Raw genomic sequence first — 17,130 nt, 5'->3', positions numbered from 1 at the left:
AGGGAGAGGCTGTGGAGTATCAGCAGATACGCCAGTCACATCAGAGACGAGGAGGAGGAGGTGAGAGAGCTTGACTGCTGGTTACGGAAGAACAGAGTTTCACCAAGTTATGTCACAGCCCCTCCACTCCCCCAGTGCTTGCAATTGGAAATCACTCAGAGCAGACCATAATGCGAACCACTGCCAATGGCCAATCTACACATCAAAGGAGAAGTCTTGTGGCATTCAAGAAAGCTCGGGTTTTCAAAGAAAAGCTGCCACAAATAGAGGATTTTTTTTTTTTTAAACCCCGGACATAATTCGGGCCAAGCTTGAATGCGCAGTAATTTTTAACAGTAATTCGGAGAAAAGCAGAGTCAGTTGTGTACTGGTCCCTGATAGCTCGCAGGGATTCGGGGTTAATCCAGCTGATATGTGGACTCGCAGCCTCCATTCAGGAGGGGATGTGGGCTAAACGGCATGTGTGGAAACCCTCCTGGAGATGTCAGGGATTGGACCTGGGACCTTCTATGTGCAAAACAGATGCTCTGCCACTGAGCTCCATCTCCCTCTCCAAATCTCCTGTGGAAGGCAACTGCTTCCATTATTCTGCCGAATGGTAGGGATGGGGTGTGCAAGGCCTCCCACTCTTATTCCCTTCATCTATGCCTCACCTGCATGAAATTGCTTTCATAAAGGGGACAGTCCTTCAACACGCCATATTCCCCGCTGGCTAAGCACCTCCGCAGATCCCCCATTCCCAAACTTGGGCATCTGCTGGGCACAAAAGGGATCTGGGCTACTGGAGCCTAGAGCCTGTTGAGAGAACAAGAGCACAAGGGGAAGAATCAGCCAGGTTGTGAAACTCCATTCTGCTGAGTTGGTAGGGGAGCAGTCAGGAAAGGGTTGATTTCTCTTTGCAGGGCACTTGCTGGATTACACACTGCAACAGGGATAAAATGCTTTGGCTTGGCAGGATTGCACTGAAAATAACCCCCAGAATCTCAAACTCCTACAACAGGAAAACTCAGCTATTTTTTCTGCAACAGACTGGCAACATTGTAGCACTGTAACGCAAAGATAAAATCCGAGATAAGGCATCTGACCTGTGAATGGCCCCTTGCCGTCAGCGCAGGGACTGCGGCGTCACAACTAGGGATGTGCAAGGAACCACGGCAGGGCGGTTCAAAGGTGGGGTGTATCTCTCTCTCTTTAAGAGCAGGGAGAGGGTGCACTTACCCCTCCTGCCGCTTCCCCCCTGCTGGTGTCAGTTTTTCTAAAAGCCCATTGGGGCGGCAGCGTACCTCCCTGCGCAGGTGCGTCAGCGACTTCTGGTCATATCTGGAAGACGCAGCAATGGGGTGGCAGGGAGATACACTGCTGCCCCGATGGGCTTTTAAAAAAACCGACACCTGTGAGGGGAAACCGGCGGGAGGGTTAGGAACATAGGAAACTGCCACTATTGGTCTATCTAGCTCAGTATTGTCTTCACAGACTGGCAGCGGCTTCTCCAAGGTTGCACGCAGGAGTATCTCTCAGCCCTCTCTTGGAGAAGCCAGGGAGGGAACTTGAAACCTTCTGCTCTTCCCGGAGCGGCTTCATCCCCTGAGGGGAATATCTTGCAGCGCTCACACATCAAGTCTCCCATTCATATGCAACCAGGGTGGACCCTGCTTAGCTATGGGGACAAGTCATGCTTGCTACCACAAGACCAGCTCTCCTCTCTAAAGTGCACCCTCCCCCCGCTATTAAGGGGGACCCCCGCTGCCTTCGAACCGGTGGAACTGCTGGTTCTTCGAACTGATTCGGACGCCTATAAAGGGCTTCCGAACCGGTTCTGTGCACATAGTCACAACACAGGAAGTATGGAAGCACATTTAGCAGCTCCGTAGTGACACTGTTGTAGGGTTTAATCTGGAAAGCGCCCAGAAGGGCTAACCTGCTAAGACTCACCATATCCTCTTCCTGGGAGGAGCTCCTGCTCAGGTGTGGAAGGTCATTTCAGAAAAACTATTATGAAGTACATAGTAACAAACAGTAACTTGTATACAGCAGCACAAGAAGGAATAGATGGGCCACTTTCAGGCAGTGATGGAAAATCCGGCCCTGGCAGGATTGTATGTGTGAGTTGACTCCCTCCCAGACAAGAGGCAGGGGTGGAGCAGCAGCCACTCTGTCTGGAGACTGCCAGACCCGCCAGGTTTTCAGACCATGCCTGCTTTCAGGTGTCCCAGACTAATCTTCTATCCCCAGAAAAGAAAAAAATAGTACTGCAGAATCCAGCACTTCTGAGTGGTTCTTCTACTAAACCCTTTGGAGGCTTTCTGCCAAAGTGGCCCCCGCTTGAAAAACAGCAACAATCACTCCTCTAAACAGTTTAGGGTCTAGGTACTTTGGGCTGTAAGCCTTCTCTCAGATGAGCCTGCTTGGATGCTAAGATTCTCAGGAGGGCTTCAGGAGATTCCATCACCATTGGTGTCTTGGAAAGGGCCTTCTTGATGGGTACACCTATGCCATGGAATACTTTCCCCATGGAAGCCGGACAGGCCCTCTCACTAGCTGCCTTTCTCCAGCACGCTATGACCTTGCTTCTTAGACAAGCCTATATCTGGTTAGCTTTTCTAGCCTGCCTTTAGTTTGCTGCTAAGAGTGATTTACCTCTATATTTTTAATTGTGTGATTTTTAATTGTGCTTTATTGTATTGTGTACTTTAAAACTGTGCTTTATTTGTAAATAATCCTTTATATTATGTAGATTTATATTATGATTATTATATAGATTGTTCACTACTTTACATTTTGTGAAGAAAGTGGTATATAAATAATATAATAATGATAAGTATGCATGCTATATCGGGCAGATGCTGAAAGGCATAATCTCATACTGCGTGGGAGATGGCAATGGTAAACCCCTCCTGTATTCTACCAAAGACAACCTCAGGGCTCTGTGGTCACCAGGAGTCGACACCGACTCGAAGCACAATTTATCTTTACTATGCATGCTTGGGGGCCATACTGTAAATGTGTTTAGAGCTGCGGCCACACAGACTATGTAAATTTACTCAGAAGTTAGCTGCAGCTAGTTCAATTGAGCTTATTCTCTAGTCAGTGTGCTTAGGACTGCTGCAGTCTTTCTAGGACACTGAATGGGCCTTAATTCTGAGTAAGCATGCTAAGGTTGCTTTGGGCTGTAAGCTTACTCAGAACGGCAGCCACTGAAATCAAGGGGACTTTAAGCCAACTTAACTCGCCAGGAAACTGGTATAGGATTGGGAGGCATCAAGAAATAAACAACCTTAGAGTAACTCCCATTGATTTCAATGGGCTTTATTTCCAAGGTGTGCCCAGCCAGATCCGCAGCCTAAACTATGTGCCTTGGGAGGCCTTTTTGTTCCCCTTGGCCGTCCTGTGTGCAGAATCAGGGTCGGTATCCACCGGGCAGCATCTTCATTGCTGACTGAGCTGCCTTCGTCCCCGAGCTACAGGTGATTATTAGCCAGCCACCTATGCGACCGTGACAGAACCTATCACCTGCCACACGCGCGTGCTTTGCGAGATCTCAGCATCTCTTTGCACGCGGCGCGCCAAGCTCTAGGTGGGCACTGATTGGTTCTCTCTCCTAGACTAGCCTGCCCCTATCCCATACTGCCTTGCGGCCTTTGTCACATGATCCAGGGCAATGGCGGCTGCGAGGGCTGCCGGCTGCCCCCCCTGCTCTTTCCTTCCGGCTTTTCTCCTTTTGCTGCTGCTGTCGCCGCCACTGCTCGTCCAGGCTGCTGGAGTCGGTAGCTGCCGGGGAGAGCCGGGCCTCAGGGTAAGTGGCGGGGCGGCTGGAGATGAGATATGTCCTGGAAGGGGCTCCTGGCCGGCCGGCTGATCAATATTTCTTGAGCCTTGTTAATATTTATGAGTGAGGTGGGGGTGGGAGTCTCTCTTGGGCATCTACATCGTTAATATTCATGAGCTGGGAGATCGCTCTGAAAAGGGACTTGCAAAAGCGGGGGGGTGGGGGGGAGCGGGGCGCTCACACATCCTAGACAGTGAAATGTGGCAGTGGATGCTCTCTGGGGTAGCCAGCTTGGCCATTGGACAGGTGACCACAGCAGAGCAGGTTGAAAGCTTTATGGTTCCGTCCCACATGTGTCTTGCAACATCTGGCTGATGAAAATCACTAGGGGTGCAGATTCCCTCTTAAGCATCTGAACAGCCCCCTTCCCATTTTGCTGAGCTCCCCCACCATGTTTTTCTCTCCTCACGAAGCATATTTTTCTCTCTTCATATTTTTCAGCATATTTTTCTCTCCCCACGAAGTGTTTTTCCTCTCCTCCACCAGTTTAAGTGAGGAGTTGCTCCTCAAGTTTTCCCTCTTAGCCCTATTCAGACATTGTTGTGCAAATGTACAGATGTCTGGGCACTTGTACATGTTCTTGTGTGAATGACTCTACCTGTGTTTAGTTTACCTGTTAACTGAGCAAAGAGACACCTGTTAAAGGGGTGGTTCTCTTATATTTAGCACGGGAGAGCAACTGGTCTTATCCAACCCCAGCACAGCATCCCTCCAGTGGCTGTTGCTGTTGTCTACCTTATGTTTCTTTTAAAATTGTGAGCCCTTTGGTGGCAGGGGACCATCTTATTTATGTATTGTTTATTTTTCTACGTTAATCCCTCTGAGAACTTTGGTTGAAGAGTGGTTTATAAATATCCGTAGTAATAGTTTAAAAGTGAACCTGAGTACAGGCCTCTCAAATAAATCTAACAGATTTTCTGTATCCACTGCAATGTTGACCTGTACACTCATCTGAGTGTTGAACTGTCTGCACCCCTGAAAATCACCATGTGTATTGTAGGTCCAAGCTTCCATATTTATTCAGAAGTAAAGTGTGCTGAGGCTAACTTGCAAGGGGGTGAGAAAAATTTATGGAGAATAGGTCTATCACTGGCTAGTAGTCATGATGGCTATGTAAAGCCTCCATGTTCAAGGGCAGTCTGAATACCATTTCCTGGAGGGGCAGCAGTAAGGTGGGGGGCAGTGTTCCCTCTAACAGGGATTCCCATTTGTTGTTGACCACAACTCCCATAATCCCCAAGCAAAAGCCATTGTAGCTGGGGATTCTGGGAGTTGTAGTCAACAACATCTGGGAATCCCTGTTACAGGGAACACTGGTGGGGGGCTATTGCTTTAATGCTCAGAGGCGTCTCATTGACCACTGTTGGAAAATGAATGCTGCACTTGATGAACCTTTGAAGCTGATCCAGCAGGGCTCTGTTTGTGGCCTTAGGTGTATAGGGCTGCCGAAGTTGCCTTTCCCACATCATTTTAGAAAAGCTTAATGTTGCTTTTCTGCCCCTCCATGGAACCCGAGGTATTTGTTTCACCCAACATATCTCCACCTAAATATGGCTGCAATCCTGTGAACACTTATAAAAAATCACTTAAAGAAAAAAGTATAATTAAAATATATATTTTTTAAAAATTCAGCAAAGAGTTATATTAGTTAACAGCTTGAAAAAAACATGATATATACCACCTTATATATGAAATTATATCTTTCACCTTTATATAAAAGTATATCTGTACTATGATTTGTAATATATTCCTAATGAATAAAATAAAGTAATCAAAGTATTAAATATATTTATATTTTAAAATCATAACCCAATTTCTAAGAGTAAGTCCCACTGGACATGGTGGGACTTGCTGCTAAGTAAATAGTCAAAGGATTGTACTGTGCAATACTTCTTCATGTCATTTTAAGACTTAGGTTTTTTCATCATGCTTAACAATGTTTTTCTTCTCTGCTTCCCCCTTTTTACAACTTACATTTAACATCTGGCCTGATTAAAATTTTGGTAAACTTTACAAAACAAGAAGCTTGTTTGCTTCTTCATGGCCTTATAATTGTTTGTAATAAAGGGGTTCCCTTGCATTTAACACTGCCATATCGTAGATATGCAATCAACAAAAGGCAGATTCCAGTGCAAAATTCTGAACTAGTTTCTATTCTATTTGATTAGGGTTTAATAGAACCCAGGTGCTTATTTAACATGACAAAATTAGTATTTATTTTTGCCAGTTGCTGCTTTATGCATAAAAGCCTCTGCCCCAGTAAGTCTGTTAAGGAATCACAAGATTTGGTTATATTTAGATGTACTATAAATCTGCATTTTTTTTGGTGTTGCCCATTGTGCTCTCCACCACTAAATATTTAGTATTTAAAATTCTATGCATGGTAGCAGGTTTGTGAGTGTCTGTTCCTAAATAAGACAGACTGTAATTTATTTAATGGTTGGCAGAGCTGCTTTGGCATACATATTTACTGCACAACAATTACCAATGCCCATGGTGAGAAAATAGAAGCAGCATTTGCTAAACAAGTACATGCAGAGCATATGGTGCCAAACTGGGGTATGGGGAGGATGACTGAAAGAATATTGGGATAGATCTGTGATCCACCTCCTCTGTTGCCTTCAGCCAGGTGAGAGCCGGGACACTGAGGCCTGTGGACTGACCCTGCATCTGGAGCATTCATTTGAGCTGGGTGAGTAGATGGGGTGTGCGGGAGGGATTGGCTGGGTGTGGGGGAGTGTATGCATAGGGCTGGGATCATTGTTGGAGAGCTGTCGTGAGATTCCTGTTCTGATGCCCCACTGGACTCAGGTAGTTTGGAGCTCTGTTTTCCTACCTCTCCCAGATATGGCTGCCTTTGGTGCAACAGACCATCACAGTTGGTATTGGGTGGTATGTAGAGGCAGTAGCAGCCTGTGTGGGCGCAGTGGGGGTGGCAAGAGACACCTTTAAGCATCAATTAGTCGGTGCTTGCTTCTGCTCCGGCCACAGCTGCAAGCTCCCTGCAGTGGATCCTCCCTGCAGCGGGGGATCGGAACTGCCACTCACCTGATTTCTACACAGCTGATCCTCTGCTGGCAGCCAGGTGAGTGGTGGAGGCTATCCCCTGCCGCAGGGAGGCCGGGCGGCACACTGCTGCTTGCATCAGCTTGAAGGTGTGGCCGGAGCAGAGGGAAACACCTACTACTTTATGCTTAAAGATGCCTCTTGCTGCCCCTGCCTGCCCACACCAGCCGCTACTGTGTAGAGGAGACATACAACTGGCATGTGAGGAGGAGGAGGAGATGATGATTTGGTGGATGGATTTTGTTGAGGGCCTGCCGGATGGGTTTGAGTAGGCATTTCCCCTCGGGTCAGATTGGCTAAAAATTCTGTACTTGTGTTTTAATCCTCTTCCTGCTTGACTCCTCAGCAGTCTTTGTTCTGCTCAGACACTTTTTCAGTGCACCTGTTTTCTGCTTGTGCCATACAGACCCTTGGGCTGGACTATGTGGATGGTCATGGGCTGGCTGGGGGAGGGCAGGACATGTGGATTTGGGTTTACAGCTACAGTGGATTCCTGAAAAGGGAGCTAGGATTTCTGGGAGGACAGTTTGGCCTAGTTCAGGGTTTCTCAACGTGTGGGTCCCCAGATGTTATTGGACTTCAACTCCCATCATCCCCAGCCCCATTGGCCTTTGGTTGGGAATTATGGGAGTTGAAGTCCAATTACATCTGGGGACCCACACGTTGAGAACCCCTGGCCTAGTTGATTATATAGCGCACCTGTGTGTGTGTTTGTGTGTGTATGTATATATTCACTTTCCAAGAGTAGAATCAGAATCCAGAACTCTCCGGGGTTTTCTCTCTCCCACAGATGACAGCATCCAATTCAAAAAGCGGGGCACTCTCCTCTGGAACGTGGCTCCTGACACCAGCCTCTCACTCAGCCAGAAGCAGTTGACTGAGGATGAGCGCAACAAACTTAGGGTGGGTGTGTCTGCACAAGAGAGGAGTCTTGGCTGTGCTTATGCTGGGAGAAACAGTTATCAGAAATCTAGGGAACGGATGCACTTGGGAAGAGGGTGGCGCTCTCTTCTGATGAGGGGGTGAGTAATGGCTAGCAGAACAAAAAGGAAGGCTGGAGTTTGGCACACAGAGCAGGAAGGAGGACAAGAGATGGGGCTAGAGTTGGAGAGAGGAGCAGGCTGTATTAGCCTGTTGTTAGTCCCAATGAATGCCTGCTAGGATGCTGGCTTTGTAGTGCATGCTGTTGGCCATGCTTTTCCAGCTGCCACTCTTGCCATGACCTCTCCTTGGGCTCCACTGGCCTTCTGCTGGTTCAGGAAAGGCAAAATTGTTGATTGGCCACTCAATAAGCCCCGGAAGTGCTCCCTAATTACCTGGGGCCGTATTCTATGGTTATTGGGCATTATCTCTGCTTGGAACTCCGGAATGTGCATCTGGGGCTGCTGGAGTTCTGTAGTGATAGGAAACTAACAGGCAACCCCCATAGATAGAGGGCAGCAAGAGGGTGCAGAGGACAAAGTGCTTGAGTTTGCCCTCTTCTGACCCCAAAAGTGATCTTATATATATGGGTAGCTGTTTTAACTTTCATTTAAAAAAAGAAGCAAGTTTCTTCTGAGGTGGAGGATGTGTCTTAATTCAAGACACACACTGGGAAATACTTGTTTTTTGTTTTTTTGTTACCATCTTAAAAAAAATTGAAATCATGGAAAGAGAATCAATTATGCTCAAGTAAGCAAACATATTCTGATCACTGGATTTTGATCCACTGTCACAAGCCTAGGAGTGGCTCTTTCAGCCAGGGGATGGTAAGGGGGAGAAGAAGAGTTGGTTAGTGTGGTGGGGTGAGAGGCAAGGAGTTATTTTCTACCTGTGTCTTTTTTCTTCCCAAATGCCAGGAGGTGGCTACAGAAGGAGGGCTCTACCGCGTACGGATCCCACGACGGCCCCTGGGGGCCACTGAGGAGACCGGAGTTGAATATGTCACCTCCTTTGTCCGAGCGGTGAGTATCCTCTGATGCGGCTCATAAAGAAGCATTGAACGGCTTTTGGCAGGGGTTGGTTTATTTTTGTGTTTTGCCTTGGCCAGCCTCACCTCTTTACCAGTTTACTCACTTAGGCTCATCTTAGGGATGTGAAATTTCTCAAACTGTTGAAAGTACAAGGGGAAACTCCACTAATCTTTTTGTTGAGATGGACTGACAGGGGTTGGGTGGGGAGACCTCTAACCTCTCTAGAAACCTGGCTCCATAACCACTCCATCTTCTAGTCCTGGAGTCCTTTTATTTAATCGACCCTTGGATGGTCGGCTAAAGAGTTGTACTGCTGTATGTGTGTATTTGACTGTGGGAAGGGGGAAGAGTGTCCATTAAAATCTCCAAAGGATCTTGTTGCCTCTTCTGCAATAATTATTCAAATGCTGAGATCAAAAAAAGACATGGGACAAATAATCCTATCTAATAAAAGGCTTGGTGTCCGTCCGTGGACGGACACCAAGCGTGTGTCCGTGCCTCCCTGGCCTCTTCTGGGCATGCGCGAAGCGCATGGCCAGAAGAGGCCAGGGAGCCAGGACCGCCAGCACCCGGCAGCCATCTTGGGCGGCCAGAAGCGGCCGCCCCGAAGAAGCCGGGTAAGCGGCGGCGGGGGACACTGGCCGAGGAGGCGGCGCGGCCGAGGAGGCGGCAGAGCCATGGCTGAGGCCTGGCCGTGCCGCCGCTTACCCGGCTTCTTCGGGGCGGCCGCTTCTGGCCGCCCAGGATGGCCGCCGGACGAGGCGGCAAACAAAACAATGCGGCGGTGGGCCCCGGCAGCAGTGGGCCAGGCCGGAGCCGCGGTGGGTGGCGGGCCCGGCCGGAGCCCCGGGCGGCGGTGAGTGGCGGGCCCGGCCGGAGCCCCGGGCACCGGGGGGTGGCGGGAGAGGGAATGGCGGCGAACGTCTGGAGCGCAGAGCTCCACTAGCGCCCGTTAACCAACGGGCTACAAAACCACTAGTAAAATTATAAATAGATAAAATATTCAGCGTGAAAGCGTTTTTAAATAGTGGAGTGCTAAAAACCCCACTCCATGCCAGCTCAGCTGTAATTCCTCCTGAAAGCTCAACCAAACAAAAAGGCTCTATAATGCTTCCTGAAGATGTTTGGCTTTGGTGAATCTCTGGCAGAAGAGAGCTCCTCGTTTGCAGGGGCAACCACCAACAATACGTTAGGGGACACTGATGGTCAGTCTGAAGCAATTGTGATAGAATGTGGGAAGCAAGAGGATCTCATTTGGCTCATGGCTGATCAGTCATTGGAGGACTGATCAAAGGGCTGTGAACCCATTCATCCTGCTTCCAACAACTTCTAAGTAAAACTGAGGGCTGCAAGGGGGAGGGTATGTGGTTCAGCTCATGTCTGCTTGGTAGAAAAGGGTATGAGAGTCAGCAGCTTTTCCCTTTCTCCCCCTCCATACAGTGCTCAATGGTAGAGTCTCATCTGTCAGATAGGCTGACGGTTCACACAGACGTGACTGGCAACATCATTGGCCTCTCCATCGTCACTGTGCCTGGCTCCTGCCATGGGGCTGAGGTGGAGGATGTGGACCTGGAACTGTTCAACACCACGGTTCTTCTCCAGCAGCCCATCCCAGCAGCCGTGTGAGTTTCTGTAGGCGGTTAGGTGGGGCTGGTGGTGGGCTGGAGTGGATGAGAGCTGGAGGGGCCAAGAAATGGGGATTTGGTGTTTGTTGTGGAGAATTGGAAAGCAGTTGAAAACCTGGGGAAATGGCTGATCTGTGGAAGCTGTCTTGTGAGTCAGATGGCAGGACTCCCCTGGGCTCTATGCATGAAGGACTGGGAACCAAGGATGTGCATGGAACTGCTTCGGAGGCCCTTTATGGGCCTCCAAACCGGTTCGAATGGCAGGTGGTTCTGCCAGTTCGAAGGCGGAGGGTGGTACTGCTTTAAGGGCGGTGGAGTGTGCCTTTACCCCTCCTGCCGCTCTTCCCCTGCTGGCGTTCCATTTTTAGTAAGTCCATGGGGCGGCGGCGTACCACCCTACTGCCCTGTTTGCCTCTATTTACTGGATATACCTGGAAGTATCTGATGCGCCTCTATGCACTGGCGCAGGTGTGCGATGTGTGCACACCCACGCCGGTGTGTGCAGGTGCAGCAGATATTTCTGGGTTTATCCAGTAGACGGGGCATCAGGGAGGTACGCTGCCTTACTAAAAACGGAGCGCCGGTGGGGGAAGAGTGGTGGGAGGGGTAAATGCATTCTCCCCCGCCTGGTTCCGTGCACATCCCTACTGGGAACCAGGCTTTTTTCCTTCTGGGAAAGGAGGTTCTTGTGGGGTGGAGACAGTAAGCAGGAATTGTTGCCATGGAGGTGGCGGAGAAGGAGAAGAGGAAAGGCCAGTAAGCTTCTAGGTCAGGGCTGCACAACTTTGACCCTCCAGCTGGTTTTGGACTACAACTCCCATCATCCCCAGCCACAGTGGGCAGTTGTTGGGGATGATGGGAATTGTAGTCCAGAATCTGTAGGAGGGCTGAAGTTGTGCAGCCCTGTTCTAGGTTCTCTGGAAAGAAATGGCTGAAATATAGGAATCTCACTTTCTTAGGGAAGGATTTTATGGGTTGAGGATTGAAAGGTAAGAAAGAGGTGAACCCAGAGACTTAGGATGCCATTCTAAGCGCACCTGACCTGGGAGGAGTAGGCTCACTTAAGTCAGTGGGATTTGCTTCAAACGGACTGGATTTAAGGTGAGTGGGATTGGGAGGAGTCTGCCAACCATGGTCTTGACTTGTTAAGAAGTGGAGTGAGTTCTGAGAGTAGGAGGGGCGACTGATTGGAGGGGCAGCACCAAAGAACTGAAAAGCAGCCAAAACCTCAAACAGATGCTCAATAGAATGTTGTTATGGGGTGTGATGTGCCCAGTGCATTTCAACAGTCTTCCTCAGGGATAAAAACCAACTTGCACTGTTTTGTTCTTGTGAGAGAAACTACAAAAGTGCATTTGGAACATGGATTTTCATTCCTGTGAGGAAGAAACACATTGGATACTGTCACCTATAATTAAAATCTGTTTTTAGCAATCTGTTTGAGGCTTTGCATCCTTCGTTTTTGCCTTTTTGTGAGCTCTGGGAAGATGTTTTCTGTTCTGTCACTGATAGCCTTTTGCTTCCCCCACCCCCCCAGCCCTGAGACAGCAGCATTCATCGAACGCATGGAACAAGAGCAGGCACAGAAAGCCAAAAATCCACAGGAGCAGAAATCTTTCTTTGCCAAATACGTAAGTCATGAGTGGAGAGAGAGAGAACCTCCCTGCTACCTCCCCGCCCTGTGAGACTCCGGATACGTTACAGAGCCAGCCTGCTGGCTTGACTCTGGCCAGACTGCAGCACCTGGGTGGGGGCAGAGGGAGAGAATCGCTCCCCACTCTGATATCTGTTCTCCCCAATCCCTGCAGTGGCATTTAATTCTGGGCGGGGCAGTGCTTCTCCTGGCAACCAGCTCTGCAACAGCCCCTCGGGAGCCAGGACGCCAGCCCTGAGCAAAAGTAAAGGCACAGCTGCCTCTCTCTTCCTTCCATCTTCCTCTGCACACCTTTGAATTGGCTTAGAATTCCTTCAACACTCCCCCCCACACTCCTTCTTTCCTACTGGAGGTGAAAAGATTCTCTCCCCTCCCCACCAAATAATTTTCTGTAAAACTCACACACTGGGGGGCTGGGTGTGCAGTGGCTGCAGCTCCCCCCCCCCCTTCATTATATATGAGCTGATTGGGCTAGTGGGCCATTTCCTGGTTCTTGGTATGGTGCATTCTGGGAGTAGCGAAGCCCTCGAGAAGTGCTCTTCCAGACCCCATCTCTTGAAGAGTATTTCCTTGCCTACCGCTCATGCTACTTGAGGCAAGAACTCCCCTCCTCTGCCACTGGCTGGGTGAAAACTCCCTTCAAAAAGACACACATTTCATGGGAATTTGGCCTGCTGCACCTTCTTGCCCGCCGGTCAGCTTCTTGTAAAGCCAAGCCCCTCCCTGCCCTCTTCCCCTTGCATGGTAGAATTTCCCTCCCCCCACTTCCTGGTGGCAGGTCCTCTTCTTTATGGGCACAACCTCCCTCCCCATTGGCTGCCAACTGGGACAAGATCAGGTGCAATCCCTGGTGATGGGAATCTTGTGATTTTAAAAAAGGGACCACGTCTGTGTGCCACATGGGCGGGAGGATGTGCGGCTGGGGATATATCTTGAACTGGAGGTTGGTTTTGAGTTACCTTCCTCCGAGGAACTAAAAGGGGTGGGGAACTGTGTCTTGAGGGGAGGTTGGTGGGTCCTTTTGAGGCAGAGTGTGAAAAAGACAAGCCTTTGCACCGAGAGCCTTCTTTGTTCTGTAACTTTGCTTTCCTCCCCTCTCTGTTTCTTCCACAGTGGATGTATATTATTCCCATCGTCCTCTTCCTGATGATGTCTGGAGCACCAGATGCAGGGGGGCAGGGAGGGGGCAATGGGGGCAGTGCTGGGGGCGGAGGCCGATGAGGGAAAGGGGCCTCCTTTCTGGTGTTGTAAGGAGGGAGGAATGTAAATAAATATTACTGGAGGAAAATGGTGTCTCTCCTAGTTCCTGACTTGTGGGAGTGGAGTGAATGTTGGATTGCAGATAGGAAAGTGTTGGTGTCAGCAGTGAGATGAGAGGAAGCTGAATAACTATGCAACTCTAAATCCAGGGTATGTTTGCTCCCAGACAACAACAAAGTACAACTGCCAGTTACTCTGCGGCAAGGAGACTCGGATTCTGCTTCCAAGATTCAGGATTGGAAATGGTCATAAGACCAAGCTCTTAGTAAGCCATGTTTCTAAGGTTCCCATCCCCACCCGCACGCCAAAGTAATGAGGGCTAGGAACTCGCTGTTTTAAAAAACAACACCACACACCACAAAAACCAGATTGTCATTCCAAGGATGCTTTATAACCAGAAACTGAAAACTGAGGCTATGGAACCTGTAAGTTACACCTGCCTGTCTTACTAACAAGACGACAAGGCAACTGCTGTCAGCAGGCTCAAAAGAACCCAGAAGAGAGAACCTATTTGTATACCAGGTACCATTGCTCCAGTGTTATGAAGGCCAGTGATTGTGAGCTGTTGCAGTCAAGGTGGGCTCTTGCTATCAGCTTGGAAACCTCTCACACACAAGTTACTCTCATGATAAGGTGTGGAATCAATGGCCTGAAGCCATCTTGCTTTCTAGAGGCCAGTGTGGGCAAGATCTCTTGCAGTGCTGATGTCAAAGCCACCCAGCCTGGCTTTGGGAATCAGCAGCTGAGGATCCCTCCTAATGATTGCTGTATGGGATTTCTAGCCCTTGCTAGCTGTACAGACCTCCACATGGAAGGAACCTGGCCTCTTCTGCTGGCTGTCAAAGCCAATGCAAGTGAGCTTGATTCCATGCATCTCCTCACAAGAAAGGTAACATGAATTGCCTCTGAAATGTTGCCAGCCCTTCCCTCTGGGGCTGCCATGCAAAAACCTAGAAACATAGCAAAAGAAAGGAACTGGGGGATCGCTTTCTGACTTCTTATTTATATAATCCTGGACAGATGCTTGTCCAACCTCGCGCCAAAGATCTCCCTGGAAGGCAATTTGACAGAGCGCACATAGACACACCTGGGCAACCTCTGTCCAGCTTTGGTGCTTTGTTAGTGCAGTGTGCTGGATGGAATGTCGTGGGAAAACATCCTTTTCACTTGGCTCTTGGTTTGTGGGTGGTTGATCTGATTGCCAAATTTGGAATGTGGTTATCTTTTTCTCTGCTTGGGCTATCCAGGCTTTTTGGGGGTAACTCTATAGGGGACTGCCAGCTAATGAATCTTGTCTTGAATGCTGAATAGTTCTAGTCCTTCAGTGAGCGGCCAACACCCTCAAAGATTTAAGGTGCATTTGCAGATTATGGGGAGGAGGTGAATATAAACTGTTCTAGGTAGGTAACCATAACTCTTGGTGTCTGCTAGAGCTAAGAGCAACGATTGGGGGAATGGCCCTGGCCTTGTGCTTCCAATAGTACCTAGATTAAGAGATGCAGGAGAAAGATGGGGAGACCAGATATGAGGAACAGCCCTATGGGGACAGAAAACACGACTCCCAGCCAGGTCTCTTAACTGCTGTGAACCAGACATCCTTTAGAGAGTAGATGACCCACCTGTTGCCACCCAGAACCCGGCTGCGTGGATCCCCCGTGGTGGTGGTCCTGGCCGGTGTTCTTCCATGCTGCGTCCCTCCAGAGTGTGGGACACTCTTCTCAGCTGTGGCCCAGCTTGGCTTCGTGTGGTTTCCTGGAACCTCTGTAGCCATAGCAACCACAAAGGCCTAGAATTCGGGAGTGGCTTGCTGGGGAATTCTAGAACAAGTGGAGCAGAGAAGCAAACTCAGGAGGCCTTCAGCTTCCTGGGAGAGAAGGCTAGGAGCCAGGATGCCCAGGAATTGGGAAGCAGGTGGGGGGGAGATAGTCGAGCTTGGGCATGCTGTGTGGTTGAGTCAATGGAAGAGATTAGGCTGGGAGTTCTCCAAGGATGTAGATACCAGAGTTAGGAGGAAATTTATAAAATCTAGATGTTGGAGGCTCCTGTGCCATCAAGGGAGGCGAGAAGGGTGCAGTGGGTCAGCCTGTGCATTATTAGTATCTGCTGCGAGAGTTCTGTGCCCTACACCAAAATATTTTGACCCAGTGGTTCTCAAACTCTTGCCTGGAATAAACAGGTAGGATATTGGCATATAATTCTGCTTTCAGGATGGAGGACTGGGACTGTCAGAGGAGGGATGAGGTGGGTTAGAAAAGCAGAGAAAAGGCCAAAGAGCTGATTCCCTGGCTTCTGAAATCTCGGCCAATGCTGGCTCACAGGTGTTCAAGTTTTTCTTTGCAGCTGCAAGGCCTAAAAAGAAAAGAAGTGAGACTCTGGCTCTGTTGATCCTGCAATCCGATAGCTGTGCCTGCAGGCATGCATTGCTGGAGCTGTTGAGCTTACTTGCTCTGATTTTTTTTCTTCAGCATGTTGCAAGCCCGGCTGGTACAGCAGCACATCTGAGAGCTGTGGCGAATGGTGTTCGGAGGATCTCGGCTTCATCAGCTGTGACCCATTGTGCTGGGTAGGGTGTGGAGGTGTTTGGGGTCAGAAGGTTGGCGGCAGCTCTTGGGAAGGGGCGACATGAAGGTGTTGCAGTTGAGAATCTGCATGTTGTCCTCACTTTGCTGCAAAGCTCATTGCAGGCTCTTGGGGTTGGCACTGTCTCTGTTTAACCTACTTCACAAGATGGTTGTGAGGCTCAAAGAGGGTGGGAATCTGTGTATATGACATTTGCTTTTTTCAGTAAGACTGCTTATGAATAACTTAATCTGCATGTTAACCAGTGACTAGGTGCCCATCTCATAACTTTAGGCAGCTTCAGATTTTATAAAAATGCCCCGCTGTAGCTGTGTACAGTGGGACAAAGGGAGAGGAAGTCCCGCCCTTGTTGCGTCACTCACTATATGCCCTGCCACTCACAGTGGGCTCCTCTGAAGAGAGCAGAGCCCTATTCATGACAGCGGTCGATCCACTGTCACATACATGGGAGCTCCCGCCATCATCTCTGCCCTCTTCAGATGAGTTCTGCTGTAAGTGTGAGTGGCAGGGCATGTGGGTGACTGATGTGGTGGGGGCGGGACTTCTTCCCCCTTTCCCCCACTGCACACTTCTACAGCAGGGTGCTTTTATAAAATCTGAAGAGGGCTTCTAGTAATTCTAATTTTTGTGGATGTACTTATTTAAAATATTTATACCCTGCCCCTCCAGTACACTACCATTCGCGGTAGCTCACAACTTTAATAAAATAGATACAATGGAAAGTAAAAGATTTATAAAGTTGAACAAGTTAAGACCAGGCTAAATCCACATTTAAAATCACATTTTTTTTTTAAAAAAGTTTCTTCTTATTATTTAAGTGTTCCAAAGCTGTGGAGCCACAACCGAAAAGGCCCTGTCTCTAGTCCCTGCCAACCAAATCTCAGTCAACAGCGGGGCCACAAGCAGGGCTTGAGATGATGAGTGAAGGGCCCTGACAAATACATATGGAAGAATGTAGTCCAACCGGTACCCCGGCCCCAAGCCATGTAGAGCTTTAAAGGTCAAGACCAGCACCTTGAATCTAGCTGAGAAGTGGACTGGTAGCCAATCAAGCTGCTGCAAGAGGGTGTGACATTCATGAGGTGACTTGTGCCCACAAGCATCCTTGCTGCAGTGTTCTGGACCACCTGACGCTTCTGAACCATCTTCAAGGGCAGCCCCACACAG

The 17,130-nt window shown here is 49.1% G+C and overlaps 2 protein-coding genes across 3 annotated transcripts in view; one reads left to right on the top strand and one right to left on the bottom strand.

The window, feature by feature from the left end:
- GARIN5A (golgi associated RAB2 interactor 5A) overlaps positions 1–15,157 on the bottom strand; it is a 33,178-nt gene extending 18,021 nt beyond the window's left edge. The window contains exons 1-2 of the mRNA XM_053258879.1: positions 15,003–15,157; positions 654–795 (exon numbers count right to left, since the gene is read on the bottom strand). Coding sequence (XP_053114854.1) covers positions 654–737 — 84 coding nt within the window. The 5' untranslated portion in view covers positions 738–795; positions 15,003–15,157. The remainder of the gene's footprint in view (positions 1–653; positions 796–15,002) is intronic.
- On the top strand, positions 3,635–13,391 carry EMC10 (ER membrane protein complex subunit 10). Of its 2 annotated transcripts, XM_053258876.1 has the most exons (8): positions 3,635–3,793; positions 6,452–6,518; positions 7,683–7,795; positions 8,731–8,835; positions 10,285–10,466; positions 12,007–12,100; positions 12,278–12,367; positions 13,237–13,311. In XM_053258876.1, the coding sequence occupies exons 1-7, from the start codon at positions 3,659–3,661 to the stop codon at positions 12,359–12,361; spliced, it is 780 nt and encodes a 259-aa protein (XP_053114851.1). In that variant the 5' UTR covers positions 3,635–3,658; the 3' UTR covers positions 12,362–12,367; positions 13,237–13,311. The 2 variants fall into 2 exon arrangements, with proteins under 2 accessions (XP_053114851.1, XP_053114850.1); XM_053258875.1 differs by lacking the exon at positions 12,278–12,367 and having other exon boundaries at positions 13,237–13,391.
- Positions 15,158–17,130: the final 1,973 nt, after the last annotated feature.

Source organism: Hemicordylus capensis, chromosome 6 (genome assembly GCF_027244095.1).
Source record: "Hemicordylus capensis ecotype Gifberg chromosome 6, rHemCap1.1.pri, whole genome shotgun sequence".
NCBI lineage: Eukaryota > Metazoa > Chordata > Lepidosauria > Squamata > Cordylidae > Hemicordylus > Hemicordylus capensis.
Note: the sequence above shows the minus strand (reverse complement) of the source record. Positions and strands in the feature narration are given on the sequence as shown.

Excerpts from the sequence above, each read along its gene's own strand:
- EMC10 (XM_053258875.1), top strand. The coding sequence starts at position 3,659 with ATGGCGGCTGCGAGGGCTGCCGGCTGCCCCCCCTGCTCTTTCCTTCCG. Across the intron at positions 6,519-7,682 it reads GGAGCATTCATTTGAGCTGG|ATGACAGCATCCAATTCAAA; the intron begins GTGAGTAGATGG and ends TCTCTCCCACAG. Across the intron at positions 8,836-10,284 it reads TCACCTCCTTTGTCCGAGCG|TGCTCAATGGTAGAGTCTCA; the intron begins GTGAGTATCCTC and ends CCCTCCATACAG.